This window comes from Tachyglossus aculeatus, chromosome 3 (assembly GCF_015852505.1).
Source record: "Tachyglossus aculeatus isolate mTacAcu1 chromosome 3, mTacAcu1.pri, whole genome shotgun sequence".
Taxonomy (NCBI): Eukaryota; Metazoa; Chordata; class Mammalia; order Monotremata; family Tachyglossidae; genus Tachyglossus; species Tachyglossus aculeatus.
In genome coordinates, this window is record NC_052068.1 from 66,526,927 (window position 1) to 66,545,358 (window position 18,432).

Sequence of the window (18,432 nt, forward strand, 5' to 3'; positions counted from 1 at the left end):
CCCACAATGAGAAACTGCTCATTGAAAAGCCTAGATAAAAGTATTTATCTATTCTGTACTTAGAGTCGTTTTTAGGAGCCAAATGTGCTCACAAAGCCAAAGGAGCTTCTCTGGGGTTGGAGGACAGAGGAAATGAGAATTCCTGACCGTAACAAAAAAGATTAGAGAAATAATGCCTCATCAATGCAGAATGTGTTCTCTTTCAAAATGGAAAGAAGCTTCATCCGTCAGCCTCTGTACCTGTGGAGTAGGTCAAATTGAAAGTCAATTTTTCCCATCATCCCTCGTGATTCTGGAATTAATTCCATCTGACATGAAGGCATCCAATTCCACAACTCAATAGAGAATCACAATGGTCAAAATGTGGTTAGTGTGACAAATTAAAAAACATTTACCTCACAAAATTTGTAGATTAAATAGGAGTTTATGCTATAAATGGGATGCAAAAGTCTCTTACTAAAGCTACAGATTTTCCATACAGAATCAAGTTTTGGATTCACGAGCCATAAGGCTCTATATTTGAAAAAAAGAACGTCTCCTATTTACCAGCTGAAAACCACGATTTCCATGTTTTGCATAACAAAGTAAAACAACATGAAATCTGTAGTCAGGTCAAAAAGAGTATTCTCGCTTTGCTTGAGATTCTTTAGAAATATAACTAAGGAAGACAAAAATGGTGATGAGTGTTTCTGAAGAATTCAAAGCACATTAAAAACTAGGAGTGCACGAGGGCCAGAATCTCCTGCGGTGAACAACAACTCTGTAACCAACGTTGGAAGACAATCACGCATAAGGCAGGAGTTGGTGAGACACTATGAGCTGTTGGGACAATTACCTCCTTTCATTTTATGAGCCATGGGGCCCTGTATGGGAAGAGGGGAGGGTGGGGGATGACAGCAGTGAGGGAGTGCTACTGTGGGAGAGCTGGTGCGAGTCAACCTAAGAAAATTGAAAATGAGGGATGGCAGGAAAAGTAGGGAGTTTCCATTCACTCAATCGTATTTATTGAGCGCTTACTGTGTGCAGAGCACTGTACTAAGCACTTGGGAAGTACAAGTTGGCAACGTATAGAGACGGTCCCTACCCAACAGTGGGCTCCCGGTCTAGTTTCCAGATCCTTGGAAACTAACAAGTTACAGAATTGCAATCCGTATGCCTCCAGTTTTCTGTGGCTGACTCTCCTTAGCTCCCACTTCTGCGCCCTCAAACTGGTTCTCCCCAGTCCCTTGAATGTTGGACATCTATTGGCTATAAACTCCTGATGCCACCCATTAGAGATAAATTACCAACAGACACCTTGCTGCATTAATTTTTTAAAAAAGCAGTTTGGGTTTGAAGAAGATATGAACAGTGAGGCTTTTTTTTTTTAAATAAAGGTTGCATGGAAGTATGGCTGACAAGATGGATGCATGACAACAGTCCCTTTCCCTTTTACACTGTGTGCATGTACAGACTGTCCTTTATTGCACAGCTGCATTTGCTACCCATTAATTTAGGAAACTACTTACTACAAAGGAAGGCACTGAACCGACAGATCCGTGTATCATTTTGTTTTCCCATTATGCCGATAGAATTTTAGTTAAAACCCAAATGATGTTTTGGTTTCATCAAAGGGCCAGGGAAGAGGAAAATGCAAATAACCAATACCTGAGTTGTTCTTTAATAATAATAATAATGATGATAATGGTATTTGTAAGTTCTTACTATGTGCCAAGCACTGTTCTAAACGCTGGGGTAGATACAAGATTATCAGGTTGTCCCATGTGGGGCTCACAGTCTCAATCCCCATTTTACAGATGAGAACTGAGGCACAGAGAAATGAAGTGACTTGCCCAAAGTCACACAGCTGACAAGTGGCGGAGCCAGGATTAGAACCCACAACCTCTGACTCCCAAGCCCGTGCTCTTGCCACTAAGCCACGCTGCTTCTCAGCACTGTTCTACGCGCTGGGGGAGATCAAGGTCATCAGGTTGGCCCATGTGGGGCTCACAGTGTTAATCCCCATTTACAGATGAGGTAACTGAGGCCCAGAGAAGTGAAGTGACACACCTGACAAGTGGCGGAGCCGGGATTCGAACCCATGACCTCTGACTCCCAAGCCCGAGCTCTTTCCACTGAGCCGCGCTGCTTCTTTAGAGCTATTACTACCTGAATAGTGGTTAGAGTGGATCAACAGGCAATTCTTGATTACTCAAAAGCTAATTACCCAGTCTAAGAATGACCTAGAATCCTGGTTACTCTTGCTTTTCCCTTTTGGTCATTTTATTGCTTTGTCACATTCAAAAGAGGGCAGAGGCAAGATTTGGTTACGTGTTAGAGAGGTGAACTAACGGGTGGTTTCTGAATGCTTTGTGACTTTCCACTGCCCAGGTTATCTCTGTGGATAATTGAGGAGAATGCTACAAGCTGGGTCTTTTTTTTTTTTTTGTAAATGCAGGCAAACAAATCCACTGGGCAGGGTCACTAATCAAGTGTATTGATCAGGACGCCGTAGAGAATCTACATTAAAATAATGCTGAGCCTGTCTTCTGATCTGGGAAGAGTCAAAGAAATGGAGGCAAGAGCAAGTGGGAGCAATGCACGGTGTTATCACAAGGAGACACGAAAGCCGAGCTTGCAAACAGCTTCAGAGGACATACAGAAACCCAGTCTCATATATACAAAAACTGGGAGGAGAAAGACGCAAACTCAACAGCGGTAAGTGCACGGCTTGCTGGGTAGCACAGAAAATGCAACGGTAGTAAAGCAGAATGTGGGAAGTGGACGTGGCTCGAATTTGAAAGGCTGTCAGAGTTGCACACTACCAAAATTATCCAGTTAGACCAAAGATACTTCTTTTAGTTTGTAAAATTGTCTCATCATTAAAGTCAAGGAAACATTTATGTTGTTCCTAGATGCTGTCATCTTTCAGATAATAGAACCCCATTTTCCTACTGTAAATACAGAAAGCTGCAAGGGACCTTGAGAAGTTATCTAGTCCAGTCCCCCTCACCTGCAGGAAAGTGAATCTCCAAACTATCCAAGCAAATGGTGGGGAAAGGGTTGCCTATTTTTATTAAAGATCTCTAAGGATGACAATGCCTCCCCTACAATTTCGCTAGCTAATCTATTCCGATGTATTATCATCCTAACAGTGATTAAAGTGCTTCTAGCCAACAAAATCTCTCTACTTCTATACTACAGATGAAGTATTAGAACCAAGGCTCACCCACCCTTTGACAGGAGTCTCCATCAATATCACAATTGTTGTATTTAATCTTTCCCTAGCCTCATCTTTACAAAAAAATAAAATTTAAAAATATATGTCACAATATCATTTAGGTTGTCAATTCTAGAATTGGGCACAGATGATCTTAAATGATCAGAAATGCATAGGTAAACTCAAATAAAGAAAAACTTTCTGTCCTATTAGGAAAGGATTCAAAAATATCTAAGAAATCTTCTTGACTTGGTACAGGCAAATACATATATCCATTTTAAATGAAACAAATGTGATGGAAGACTCTTAAAAGGAAAGTCTTAATCTTAAAAAATCTTTAAAAAAAACCTTAAAAATCTTAAAAAAAAATACACATTTCTCAGGGCAAAAAGATCCAATTCCCACCAGCATCAGAGAACATAAATCTTCCCTCCCAGTGTAGGTCTGTCAAATATTGTCCCAAGTTTTATCTTCCTGGAAACTTGGAGACAATAGTATTCTTATTTATTTAAGTGAGCAGTGCTAAGACCTGAAGTTGTTATAAACAGTTTTGGAAAAGAGAGTTTCTCCATACTGCATATGCTATTCTATAAGCTCATGCTATGAAGTTTCAGGAAGAACGAACTGAGTTACTAAGACTGTAGAAAAAAAAAATCTAGATTTATAAAATTTGTTTTTTCAAATTAAGGCATCTTCTTTTTTGAATATCATGCACCTTATACAAGTAGGCCCTTGCAAGAGAGCAGCATTTTTAAAAGTTAAGATTAAAAGGCTGCCAGAATTCCTAAACAGCAAACATTGTGTTTTTGAAATCTTTTGATTCAGGAGCATGGAGCAGTCACACAATTTTGCCAAGACTGGCTGAATTTATTCGGGGACTACTTCTAGCAAAAAAAGCTCATATGTCTCTTGATGTGGCTGGCTAGCTGCTTTTTTTCTGCCACACACTACATAACATACATTACAATCTCCTCATAAATCCAGGAATGTTTTCATTTGGAAATACAGTTCTATTTAATAAAAAGTGCTTGCAACAGAAACACAGGCCATTTAAAATGGGGGGAAAAATGAAGTTGTTTTTCTAGCCATGATTTATTTGAAATCACTAGCTACGAAGTCAGAGAACCCTGACAGAAGACTATTTCCTCAAAAAGCCTGTTGCATGTAGCTTTGGAAAAAATTCCATTAAAAAAATAACACCCAGTTCATTCTAATTTTTAGTCTGGCAACTCTGTGGATTTAGTACGGGCTCCTGAATCTCTCTACGAGATCACCGTGATGGTATTAGCATGCTCAAAACAACAATCTCCAGATTTAACTTATAAAGTCAAACTTTTGTCAGGGAGCCTGAATTTCCTTATTTTATGATATTCTGGTTATGAAAGGATACTGCCAGAGGGCCTGGAGTATAAAAGCATTCCAGGATTTAGGACCTATTAAAATCTGTGTTACACAAAAGCTTCAATTCAGAAATATACATTTTTAGAGCCACACATACTTTCTAAAATTAGTTACTGCGGAATTTCTAGTCTCTAACACATTTAATGGCATTTTCTCTCATATTGCCCAAAAGTTAAAAGTATGTTATGATAAATCCAAACCATCAGTGAGTGCTTTTTAAGAAAAAAAATGTATTCTGCTGATGGAGAAAGTACTCCTACAAAGAAAACTATGTTAATACGTCACGGGTGTGTGGCTAACAGCCAATAAAAGCAAAGGAATGCTAGATTATGCTTTTGCAGTCAGCTTTCACAAACACTGCTGGACCTATATATTGCAGAAGTGTTATAAAGAGCTCCCTTTAGTTAAATTGGCTGTTTTTCCACTGTTGGAAGTGCAGTGACTACCCACTCACTTTCAGATGAAGGACATGGTGTTCAGTCTCAAATATGTTCGGGTTCCTCCTCTTCCCCGGGACTGAGGCCCCTTCTGCTATGAAAGTCTGGTACTTCCCTCTGTTTTCTAGGGAGCAGGAGGGATGAACCCACCTCTCTAACCCTGGTTCCTCTTATTCTACCAGAGATCACTCTTACTGATCTTGACTGTGAGCTCATTGTGGGCAGGGATTGCCACTCTTTATTGCTGTAATGTACTTTCCGAAACGCTAAGTATAGTGCTCTGCACATAGTAAGTGCTTAATAAATACGATTGAATAAAGGAATGATCTTCAGATTTTACAGATGAGGGAACTGAGGCCTAGAGAAGTTAAGTGACTCGCCCATGGTTACACATCAGCTAAGTGGCAGAGGTGGGATTAGAACTCAGGTCCTCTCACAGGCCCGTGCTCTATCCACTAGGCCATACGGCTTCTCTGTTTCAACTGCTAGATGTTAGGCTTCCCTGGGTAGAAGGGCATTTTATGAAAGGGTATTTATAAATTCAGAGTACGTTCAAATTAAAGCATCTCAGCTACACAGGGGCAGAAGCTGGGTGGGGAAGGGACTGCTGCTGCCAAATTGGGGATGGGGAAGACTGAACAGGCAGAGAGCCATGCTAACCCCCTGGGACTGGGATTGATGCTTTCATTTTCTTATCCACTCTCCATTCGAGAGAGGTGCAAAGAGGTTAGGTTGTAGATAGACAAGTAGAAGTAGAGGGAAAAAAAGAAATCAACTGAAGCAGAAAGAAGAGTTTCCTAATAAAAAGCTTCAAACCCACCCCCCACTGTGATAGTCGGAGAAATCTCATCCTTCACCTAACTTTAGTCAACTGGAAAACTGGGTTTGGTAGAAGGAATATCATCTTCTAGACGATCTTCCAGATGCACCTATTCTGCATGAGCAAGAAGCCGGCCCTGTTGAATCGCTTTAGCAAGCAGCAACATTCTTGGTTAGGACTCTATTATACTTTAGGGCATCATTTCAGCCAAGGAGAGAACGATATTAATTTCCCTCATTTTGCCCCCCCCAGTTTACGAGAAGGGTACGAGTAAATTTAAAGAGCCAAACCAGGCAGGAGAAGCAAGAGACTTCCTAAGTGCAGGTGGACTGTTTCCCCCCCTTACCTCTTTGAGACTCTGTACTGCGCTGTGGTCAGTTTTCCAGTCTCAGGGTCATGTACTGTAGCCCGGCTCAGCTACAAAAAGAGAAAGGACAAGGGCTTACTCTGGTAGCAGGCAACTGATTTTTTTTTTTTTTTTTTTTTTTTTGCCAAGCCACAGGTGATTGAAAGGGTTCCGATTGGTCTGGATGATATGCAACGCTCTCAATTCGGTATTTAGAAAGGTGGCAGCCACTTCCAAATCAAGGAGAATTGGGTGGACAGATTTGGTTGCTGATTGATTGTCCTTTCACTTTTTAAAAGAAAGTCACTTGAAAGCTTTTTGTAAAGGATTTCTAGCACTGGGTTTCACAGGAATGTCCTCAGGCTGGGAAGTTCAATGTTCCTTTCCTTTTTGGATTGGTTCTGTGGTGGGATGGATACTTTGATTTTCCACAAAGAGAAACAGAATTAGACTGGTAGTTCAACAGATTTAAAAAAAAAAAAAATTTAAAGAGGTGCAATCTGAGTAAAGCCCTTTTCAAGCCTTGCTAGAGAAGAAGAAAAGGGCACTTGAGTTCGCAAGCTACAGCACTTGTGAGATGGAATTTAAAAGCATTTTCTTTTGGATCCATGTTTGAGTCAGCAGATTCTTTTTTTTTTTTTTTAAATACAAACTCACACAGGAGGAATACAGATTATCTGGGACAATGCTATTTGACATGACTGATGAAACAAATGCTTCTGCAGGCCGATACAATAAGTCAGGCAGGAGAATATGAATCCACTGCAGCACTGATGAATGTGACAGACCTACATAAACAACTGAGGCTGCCAGATTTATCCAGGCCTTTTCTTTGGCAAGCATCAGGGTGGAGAATGGAAAAAAAAGCAGGCAGGCATCAGGGCATTTTCTGTGAGTTTTTGTGTTAAAAGAATTGAAAAAATGTTTTTTTTTGGTGGTACTCTGAATTTAGATGAGATTAAAAAAGGAAAAAACAGAACTTCCAGTTAATGGGGAAAAACCTGTGAAACACAGAGATAGCTTAAGTTATCTGTGCATATTCAAGTGACAGCAACTTGAGCTGGAGACCACAAACTCTAAAACTGTCTTTACGATGTCCTTTTTCCCCCTGAATGAGCAAAATACCTGTGGAATGTACAAAATACTCATTACAGGGCAGTATATGCGGTGTGTACATCTCTTACCTTTTGCTAATTCTGTAATGTGCCGTCTCCAAGACTCCTGTTATTGGGTTTGAAATGGTGGCTCGCCTCAGCTGTGGAGCCAACCATCAAAATATTTGCATTACAAAATAAAAATTGCATCACATTCATCCGACCAGTCAGAATCCTAGAGTGTGAGTGGGTTGGCGGGGGGGGTGTAGACGTGGGGGACAGGAAATCCACATTTCCACCTTTGAGTGCTGAGAAATGTTTTCCTTCCGGATGAGGGAATCTGAAATCTTTTGGGATAAATGAGTTTCTCCAAACACTTCCTTATATGGAGAGGGAGCACTCAATGTATGGGGAGCCTGGTTTCTGCAACAAAAAGTGGCTATTTGAGGATATTGAACAGGAAGCCTGATCTTGGAATCCAAAACAAGAAACTGCTTGGAAAAAGTGAGACTCAAGCTAAGCGTTCTGATACCGAAGCCCAGGTTTAGAAATGCCTGGGAGCAGGGAAAGCACAGACTAAAGGTCTCCTGTAGGACCATCACAGCAGGATGCAAGTTAAATTACCCTGCATCAGCCTCAACATATTTTAACCCCAGCTGATCACAAATACTATTTATGAAATAAATACTTCCTCTGTGCAGAGCTTTATAGTCAATACCCTGAATGCCTTTGGAAACTGAAATGTACCTTTATCTAACCCAGCAATTCTTTAATAGGAAAGCAGAGTCAGCAACTGACAAAAATAGCTACTGGGCTGCAGAATAGCTCTGAAGAAAGCTATAAGTGATATAGTTTCAACTTCAGAGCACAAAGATTAAGTGCTGGAGTCATTACATCATTTTAGACCACTCTTTTCACACTGCTTCTCTAATGGAAACCCCAGAGCACTAACCTGTTTAATTCTGAGGTAAGGCTTCAGGCCATTCACACTTTTAATTTAAAAATCTCTCTTCTCTCCCCCCTTTCAATTGACATTCAGATGACAAAATACTACCACTGAGACCAAAAGAAGTGAATTGGCCAAACAGGCACATATCCAGTTGATCTTTCACTTCAATAATCCCAGTCACAGTTTTGTGGGTTCAGTGTGTGATTATAAGATTAAGATCCGTGAAATGAAAAGCAAAAAGTGAAATAAAGACATTGGGGCCAAAATGTATCATGCTGTCACTGATACCACCTTACTGTCCACTTCCCAGGAACAGAGGAAGTAAGATGAAATTTCAGCTTTGCTGCAATTACTGCCTTTCAAGATTCCAGAACCCATTAGCAAGATCTCTGAAAGTACCAGCTCTGCTTTCCACAATGATACAGATGAGACCCAATTATAATATAGGTCACCAAATGCTGGCAACTCCCTGGGAAATAAGAGACCAAAATAAAAGCCAGTGACATAGTTGGGTCATCTGCCAATATTGTTGTTCTTTATAGGCCATCCAATATCCAAAGTTCTTAAGAATAGGCAATATTGGCAGTCAGTTCATTACTGATGATCATACAGAGGAAAAGCTACTGAATAAATTATGACATTTCCCAAGAGATACAATAACATAAGCTCATGTAAACATGGCACAATCTTTAAGATTTTTAAGAATAAATGAACATTCTTTACCCTCGGCTTTGCTAGATCTTTGACCGTTTCTATTTCTGCATCAGAAATTATTTCATGGTAACGAACAATGCGAGGTTTGTCCCACTCATCCTCTTGTTTGGCAGGAGCCAGAATAAATTTGGGATTTCGGTTTCCATCATGATAGCGGCAAAAGAGTCTCTTCTGTCTCCTCGGAGTCTGAAAATAAAGTAGGAAAAAGGGGGAAAAAATTCAATGAGTAGGTAAGAGTAAGTCAAAACAAGGGGCTTCCTCCATAATGATGAGTTATCCCTTTTTCTGGGCGTACCCAGAGTCAATGTTCAGCACATCAGGAAAACAGTATAATCTTTGTCTTAGAGTTGAGAAGCAGCATGGCCTAATGGAAAGAGCATGGGCCTGCTGGTCATAGGATCTGGGTTCTAATCCACTACTTGTCCTCTGTGTGACCTTGGGCAAGTCATTTCACTTCTGTGCCTCAGTTTCCTCATCTGAAAAATGGGGATTAAATCCCACTCCCTCCTAGACTATGAGCCACAAGTGGGACAGGGACTGTATACCACCTGAATATCTTGTATCTACCCCAGCACTTAGTACAGTGCTTGGCACATAGTAAGTGCTTAACAGATACCATTAAAAAAAAAAAAGTTGGAGGACTTTAGACACACCTAACTAAAATTTGATCCTCTTTGTATTCTAAGAGTAGGTCTCAAAAACTGACAAGCAAAAAGCACAATAGCTTTTCTTCATATTCAACAAACTTGGTCTTCAAGATGGTACTCCTGTTCTCCCTCTTCCTCTGCAAACTGCTTTACCAAAGCAAATTCAGACATTAAATATCTGAAATAAACTGAGAGCTTACTTTACCTTCATCCAACTAGCACAAGAATTCCCAGGTATGTCTACAAGCTTCACAGTCCAACAAATAATTAACCAAATAACTACAAGTAAGATCCTGAAGTCTGGAAAGTTTGAGAGAGAAAAATTACCGTTACCAATCCAAACTCTCCCCATTCATTCAATCGAATTTATTGAGCGCTTACTGTGCACAGAGTACTGTACCAAGTGCTTGGGAAGTACAAGATGGCAACATATAGAGACGGTCCCTACCCAACAGTGGGCTCACAGTCTAATAGGGGGAGACAGACAACAAAACAAATTAACAAAATAAAATAAATAGAATAAATATGCACAAGTAAAATAGAGTAATAAATATGTACAAACATATATACATATATACAGGTGCTGTGGGGAGGGGAAGGAAGTAAGGCAGGGGGATGGGGAAGGGGAGGAGGGGGAGAGGAAGGAGGTGGCTCAGTCTGGGAAGGCCTCCTGGAGGAGGTGAGCTCTCAGTAGGGCGTTGAAGGTAGAAAGAGAGCTAGCTTGGCAGATGTGCGGAAGGAGGGCATTCCAGGCCAGGGGGAGGTCGTGGGCCGGGGGTCAACAGCGGGACAGGCAAGAACGAGGCACAGTGAGGAGGTTAGCGGCAGAGGAGCGGAGGGTGCGGGCTGGGCTGTATAAGAAAAGAAGGGAGGTGAGATAGGAGGGGGCGAGGTGATGGACAGCCTTGAAGACGAAGGTGAAGAGTTTTTGCCTGATGTGTAGGTTGATTGGTAGCCACTGGAGATTTTTGAGGAGGGGAGTAACATGCCCAGAGCGTTTCTGCACAAAGACGATCCGGGCAGCGGCGTGAAGTATAGATTGAAGTGGGGAGAGACAGGAGGATTGGAGATGGGAGAGTAGGCTGATGCAGTAATCCAGTGGGGACAGGATGAGAGATTGAACCAGCAGGGTAGCAGTTTGGATGGAGAGGAAAGGGTGGATCTTAGCGATGTTGTGGAGGTGAGACAGGCAGGTTTTGGTGACGGATTGGATGTGAGGGGTGAACGAGAGAGAGGAGTGAGTTGAGGATGACACCAAGATTGCGGGCTTGTGAGATGGGAAGGATGGTAGTGCCATCAACAGTGATGGGAAAGTCAGGGAGAGGGCAGGGTTTGGGAGGGAAGACAAGGAGTTCAGTCTTGGACATGTTGAGTTTTAGGTGGCGGGCAGACATCCAGATGGAGAGGTCTTGAAGGCAGGAGGAGACCTGAGCCTGAAGGGAGGGAGAGAGAGCAGGGGCAGAGATGTAGATTTGGGTGTCATCAGCGTAGAGATGATAGCTGAAGCCGTGGGAGTGAATGAGTTCACCAAGGGAGTGAGTGTAGAGAACAGAAGGGGACCAAGAACTGACCCTTGAGGAACCCCTACAGTCAGGGGATGGGAGGGGGAGGAGGAGCCTGCAAAAGAGACTGAGATTGAACAGCCGGAGAGATAAGAGAAGAACCAGGAGAGGACAGAGTCTGCGAAGCCAAGGTTGGATAGCGTGTTGAGGAGAAGGGGGTGGTCCACAGTGTCGAAGGCAGCTGAGAGGTCGAGGAGGATTAGGATAGAGTAGGAGCCGTTGGATTTGGCAAGAAGGAGGTCATTGGTGACCTTTGAGAGGGCAGTTTCCGTGGAATGTAGGGGACAGAAGCCAGATTGGAGGGGGTCAAGGAGAGAGTTGGTGTTAAGGAATTCAAGGCAGTGCGTGTAGACGACTCATTCAAGGAGTTTGGAAAGGAATAGTAGGAGGGAGATAGGGCGATAACTAGAAAGTGAGGTGGGGTCAAGAGAGGGTTTTTTTTAGGATGGGAGAGATGTGGGCATGTTTGAAGGCAGAGGGGAAGGAACCAGTGGAGAGTGAGCAGTTGAAGATGGAAGTTAAGGAGAGGAGGAGGGACAGAGCGAGAGATTTCATAAGATGAGAGGGAATGGGGTCAGAAGCACAGGTGGCCGGAGTAGCACTTGAGAGGATGGAGGAGATGGATGGAGGATACTGCTGGGAAGGATGGGAGAGTAGGGGAGAGGGTTGAGAGCCGGGGGGTTGGAGAAGTTGGGGGAGTGACTTTGGGGAGCTCAGACATGATGGATTTAATTTTATTAATGAAGTAGGAGGCCAGATCGTTGGGGGTGAGGGAAGGAGGAGTGGGAGGAACAGGGGGCCTGAGAAGGTTGTTAAATGTACGGAAGAGCTGACGGGGATGATGGGCAAGGGTGTCAATAAGGGAGGAGAAATAGTTTTGTTTGGCAGAGGAGAGGGCAGAGTTAAGGCAGGAAAGGATAAACTTGAAGTGAACGAGGTTGGCATGGTGTTTAGACTTCCACCAGCAGCGTTCAGCAGCTCGAGCATAAGAGCGAAGGAGGCGGACAGTGGCAGTGATCCAGGGCTGTGGGTTAGTGGTACGAGAGTGGCGAAGGGAAAGGGGAGCGAGGGAGTCGAGCTGAGTAGAGAGGGTAGAGTTGAGAGCAGTAATCTGATCATCAAGATTGGGTAGAGAGGAAAGGGAGGCGAGGTGGGGTGTGAGGCGCTCAGAAAGGTGGATGGGGTAGAGAGAGCGGAGCTCTCTGAGGGAGTAATATAGATTTACAGGGGAGAGGAGTGAGAGTGAGGAGGCAGGTGAGAAGGTTATGATCAGAGAGAGGGATTTCAGAGTTGGTGAGGGTGGACACAGTGCAGTGGTAGGAGATGATGAGGTCGAGGGTGTGACCAAGTTGGTGAGTGGGCGAGGTGGGGTGGAGCAACAATCCAGACTCTTCTCATAGTGAAATGATATAACAACAGGCTAAAGAAAGAATGGCTCTGAAAATACAACAGAAACTTCAAAAATATAAGGAAGAAGGTACTTTTTTTTAAAGGTCATATAAGAACCAAGGATATTCAGGGGATCCAAACATGAAATACCTCTTTTGATCAACTATTGGCACTGCTTTAGCCAGAGGGGAGCTGGCCTGCAGACCTGGCATATAATTGAAGATAGGATGATTGCCAGTTTCCCTTTAACCACATTAACTCACACATGCTGAAATAAATGTATTCCATGCCAAGTAAAAGTATTCCCCACTTCATTTCTGTTCCAGAGGCCAAACCTCTAGATCTAAACCCTCCTGGTCAGGTGTGCTTGAACACAAATCTGATTCTGCTGAGGGGCATGGGGGAAGACAAGAGTCTTATCTTATTATATGGGTAAAGGACATGGATACACTTAATTCTCCAAAACAGATTTTTTTTTCATTAATAGGAATTAGAGGATTGAAGAGTGATAGGTCTGGGGAAAAAACAAAAAAACAAAACTAAAAACAGGGGAAAAAACACAACCCTGACTTAAAAGTTTTCCTTTTCAAATGCTAACAGCACTTCCATGCCCCAAAATCATCACCTTTCACCTACTATAGGAAGAGTCAAACTTCCTGACTGTGGGAGCCACATAATATCAGTGCTTAGAACAGGGCTTTGCACACAGTAAATGCCATTATTATTATTATTGTCTTCAGATACATACAGAAGCAACGTGGTTTAGTGGCAAGAGCATGGGCTTGAGAGTCAGAGGTCGTGGGTTCTAATCCCTGCTCCGCCACTTGTCAGCTGTGTGACTTTGGGCAAGTCACTTAATTTATTAATTTTGGTATTTGATAAGCACTTACTTTGTGCAAAGCACCGTTCTAAGTGCTGGGGAGGATACAAGGTGATCAGGTTGTCCCATGTGGGGCTCACAATCTTAATCCCTATTTTACATATGAAGTAACTAAGGCACAGAGAAGTTAAGTGACTTGCCTAAAGTCATACGGCTGACAAGCTGCGGAGCTGGGATTTGAACCCATGACCTCTGACTCCCAAGCCCGTGCTCTTTCCACTGAGCCACATCACTTCTCTGTGCCTCAGTTACCTCATATGTAAAATGGGGATGAAGTCTATGAGCCCCAGGTGGGACCCCCCTGACTACCTAGCATCTCCTCCAGTGCTTAGAACAGTGCTTGGCACATAGTAAGCGCTTAACAATTATTATTATTATTATCATCATCATCATGAGATTTCCAGAACACAGGTGGGGTGGCTGGGTGAGTGTACTTTCAGAAGTGTATTCCATTCTAAACCCAAAGGAAAATTTATTTCTACTACACATGCCCTTGTGATAAAAAATACTACTAATAATAATCTTGTAATGGTGACGAGGGGAGGGGCAGAGCTTGTTTGAGAACCACAAGACATTCTGCAGAAGCTACTTTGCTTAGTGGGCATATTTCCTGAGAGCACCAATCAGCATAACAACTGTAGTTCTTGAGACATTTGAAGTTCTGTGGTAGTTAATTTGCAAATATGGTGGATATGCCATTAAGCCAAGTAATGAAGCTTAGAGAAAGAATGCTCAGGCCAGACTCCTTAGGTGGGAGTCTGCATTTTGTTTTGTTTGGATCTGGAAATAATAGAGCTAGAACTAATATCTAACCCAACAGACTAGCCAAAATGAACAGAGAAACCATCAACAAAGATTGTGTATTTTAAGCATCACCTGGAATATTTCAAGTTTAGATAACTGCATTAGAGCTTTCAAAAATATGAAAAAGCAGAATTTTCCCAGCTATTTGAACCTTGGGTAGAATTTCAAAATTAAAAAAATTAAAACTCACTGCAGAGCAAGCTCTTCAGTGTCCTCGTTTCCAGAGGCAGAAGCCAAAAGAGTCAAGATTTACAAACTGAGACAGATTCCTTCTCCCAAAAGCATTTTGTTCTGTAAAATTAGTAAGCCAAATAGGCCTTACAAGTTGCTACTTACTGACATTTGGTCCAAACTAACCTAATACAAGGAACCCCCAGTCCACTTTAGTTTGAAAATTTTAGTACTGGTGGTTCCTGTTCAATACCAAATCTGAAAACCTGGTTCAATAAAGGCCATTTGCCATCCATTTGAAAAGTCTCCTCCAGAGTATTCAGGAATGAACAGCTCCAGTCTCCCCAACATGGCAGAGCACCTTCACAACCTGAACAGCTGCCAAGCAGATTCAACAGTGCTCTGCACATAGTAAGTGCTCAATAAATACGATTGAATGAAATCCTCATTTTCCTTCAAAGGCACCAGTAGGTCCTAGGCCACCCACCACTTCCCCAAAAATGGCATTTAAAGTAGGGATGCATTTATAAAGAAATTTAAATTAGCCATTCCACTTTACCATTTTGATACCTTCCCCTCGGCACAGCATTTCATATTTCCGCCTTTCTGGCAGGTAATCCTTGGCCCGCCCCTTTTTCTTAGGAGTGGTTTCTTGCTCGGGCTGGTCATTTGAAGTTTGCGGGGTGGATTTATTGGCATCTTTTTCTTTAGCCATTATATACTCAAAATACTTCAGGTTACCATTGGCTCTCTGATGCTCAGCGTCTATTGGGAGGAAAGAGAAGAAAAAAGCCACAAGCTAATCTAAAGCTGCTCAGGGATCATAATGTGGCAATATAAATAGAACCATTCACTTAAAGGTAGCAATTATTGCTTCTGTTTTGAGATCTTACTCAGGAGTCTACAGGATATTGTTAGATGTGGATGTTAAGAATTGAAAGTTACAAGAGGCATCTTGGTTGTAACTGCTGAAGGAGATGGTTTTTAAGGCTTCAAAGAGGAACAGCATAGGGAAGAGAGCTCCAAAACAACTACCACAGACAGATTAAGATAGAGAACTGGGACTACTGCCAGTAGCTCGAGAAGATGTCACATCTCAATATTCCACATGAAAGGAATTAAGAGTGTAGCTTCAACTAGATCCCCCTAGCAACAAGAGATGGGAATTGTTTACTCTTTCACAAATGGAGAAACGTCCTCCTCTTTAACAATTCACCTGCATGGTTGTTGTTTGTTGGCAAATTTTGCTCTACACAACCCAAAGGACATGAATTTAAATGTCCTTTATGATTTGGGAAAATGGAATCAGATTATCAAAACAGTACTGTTTTCTTTGCAGAAACCTGCTCACAGAGGTTGAGTTGACCTTCGGTGAAAATTGTCATTACATTAACTGAAGGCTATGGGCAAACCATATCCCTCAACCTTCAAGCCTACTAGAATTCCTCATTTGCTCAGGTCTCAGAACCAAGTGGGATTATACAACCCACCCCCCTACCCCACCTAAAAATAAATAAATCTATCACTTAGTACCCTTCAGCTGTTAGGCTTCTCTGAATTGGTTCTGTTGCTGGAGTTGTCACCTTTTGTATGTTATGCTTCTGTTGTTCAATTAATGCTATTATTCAATTCCCCATTAGACTTAAAGGTAGAGAACATTTTGTCCACAGTATTCTACCACAATGGAAATAAATACTGTTGAGCAAAATTGACATGGCACAGATTTGTGGATCTCCACCAGACAGGCACCTCAGAAAATACAAGGTCCAGTAAGATTATTAGTGCCAGGGTTACAGATCAATTTTTCACTGTGCCGTATGAACAGATAAGGGGCTGCAACTTAAAATAAGATTTGAGGTATTAACTTAATTTTACCTTTAAAAATACAAATATCGACTTGGTATCTAAAATTTGGGAGCCAATTGGGTCTTCCTTTCCTGACACTATTAATAAGGATCATAATGACCATCTCCCCCAAGAGAAATATTGTTCTATCAGTTGTATTTGAGCACTTACAGTGTTTAGGACACTGTAGTTAGCACTTGGGAGAGTACAATATAACAGTTAGTAGACATGATCCCTACTCACAAGTCTAGAGGGGGAGACAGATATTAATATAAATAGATTACCGATATGTACGTAAGTGTTTGGGGTTGACACAGAAAGGAAAAGAGGAACTGAGGGCTTAGTTGGGGAAGGCCTTTTGGAGATGTGTTTTTAATAAAGCTTTGAAGGTGGGGAGAGTGATGGTCTGTCGCATAAGAAGGGGGAGGGAGTTGCAGGCCAGAGGCAGGATGTGGGAAAGGGATCGATAGTGAAAAGGAGGAAACTGAGTTGTACTGAGAAGGTTGGTGTTTTGAAGAGTGAACTGTGTGCTGGTTGTGTAATATGAAGTCAGCAAGGTAAGGAAGGAGGGAACAAGGTGATTGAGTGCTTTAAAGCCAATGGTAAGGAATTCCAATTTGATGCAGAGGTGGACGGAGAAACAAGGACTGGATTTTTCTTTCATTCATTCAATCGTATTTATTGAGCACTTACTGTGTGCAGAGCACTGTACTAAGCGCTTGGGAAGTACAAGTTGGCAACATATAGAGACGGTCCCTACCCAACAGCGGGCTCACAGTCTAGAAGGGGGAGACAGACAACAAAACAAAACATATTAAAAAAATAAAAGAAATAGAATAAATACGGACAAGTAAAATAGAGTAATAAATGCGTACAAACATATATACATATAGATAGGTGCTGCAGGGAGGGGAAGGAGGTAAGGTGGCGGGTGGGGAGGGGGAGGGGGAGGAGGGGGAGAGGAAGGAGGGAGCTCAGTCTGGGAAGGCCTCCTGGAGGAGGTGAGCTCTCAGTAGGGCTTTGAAGGGAGAAAGAGAGCTAGCTTGGTGGATGTGCGGAGGGAGGGCATTCCAGGCCAGGGGGATAACGTGGGTCGGGGGTCAATGGCGGGATAGGCGAGAATGAGGCACGGTGAGGAGATTAGCGGCGGAGGAGCGGAGGGAGAGGAGCGGCTGGCCTGGAGAAGGAGAGAAGGGAGGTGAGGTAGGAGGGGGCGAGGGGATGGACAGCCTTGAAGCCCAGGGTGAGGAGTTTTTGCTTGATTCGTAGGTTGACAGGCAGCCACTGGAGATTTTTGAGGAGGGGAGTAACACGCCCAGAGTGTTTCTGCACAAAGATGATCCGGGCAGCAGCGTGAAGTATGGATTGAAGTGGGGAGAGACAAGAGGATGGGAAATCAGAGAGGAGGCTGATGCAGTAATCCAGTTGGGATAGGATGAGAGATTGAACGAGCAGAGTAGCAGTTTGGATGGAGAGGAAAGGGCGGATCTTGGCGATGTTGCGGAGGTGAGACAGGCAGGTTTTGGTGACGGATTGGATGTGAGCGGTGAACGAGAGAGCGGAGTCGAGGATGACACCAAGGTTGCGGGCTTGTGAGACGGGAAGGATGGTAGTGCTGTCAACAGTGATGGAAAAGTCAGGGAGAGGGCAGGGTTTGGGAGGGAAGACAAGGAGTTCAGTCTTGGACATATTGGGTTTTAGATGGCGGGCAGACATCCAGATGGAGATGTCCTGAAGGCAGGAGGAGATACGAGCCTGGGAGTCAAAATGATCCTGGCAGCAGAGTGAAGTATAGACAGGAGTGGGGAGAGACAGGGGGCAGATAAGTCAGCTAGGAGGCTGATGTAGTAGTCAAGGCGGGCTAGGATAAGTGCGTGAATCAATATGGTAGTTTGGATGGACGGGAAAAGACAGATGTTAGTGATGCTGTGAAGGTGAAAACAGGATTTGGTGGTAGAATTAAAATGTACGTTGAACGCGAGGTGAGTGAAGGATAATGCCAAGGTTACGGGCTTGTGAGACAGGGAGGATGGTGGTGCTGTCCACCGGGATGGGAAAGTCAGGGGGAGGACAGGGTTTGATTGGGAATATGAAGAGCGCGGTTTTGGACACGTTAAATTGAGGGATCGGCAGGCTACCCAAGTAGAAATGTCCTGAAGGCAGGAGGAAATCCG

The 18,432-nt window shown here is 43.0% G+C and overlaps 1 protein-coding gene across 4 annotated transcripts in view; it reads right to left on the reverse strand.

Annotated features, from left to right (window-relative positions):
* Nucleotides 1-18,432, reverse strand: part of P4HA1 (prolyl 4-hydroxylase subunit alpha 1) — a 73,852-nt gene that overhangs the window by 12,340 nt on the left and 43,080 nt on the right. For 3 of the 4 annotated variants that reach the window (XM_038743578.1, XM_038743575.1, XM_038743576.1), the window contains exons 7-9: nucleotides 14,973-15,178; nucleotides 8,970-9,146; nucleotides 6,204-6,274 (exon numbers count right to left, since the gene is read on the reverse strand). In XM_038743578.1, the coding sequence (XP_038599506.1) occupies nucleotides 6,204-6,274; nucleotides 8,970-9,146; nucleotides 14,973-15,178 (454 nt within the window). Of the gene's footprint in view, nucleotides 1-6,203; nucleotides 6,275-7,387; nucleotides 7,459-8,969; nucleotides 9,147-14,972; nucleotides 15,179-18,432 lie in introns of all 4 variants that reach the window. The other variant, XM_038743577.1, reaches the window with a different exon arrangement.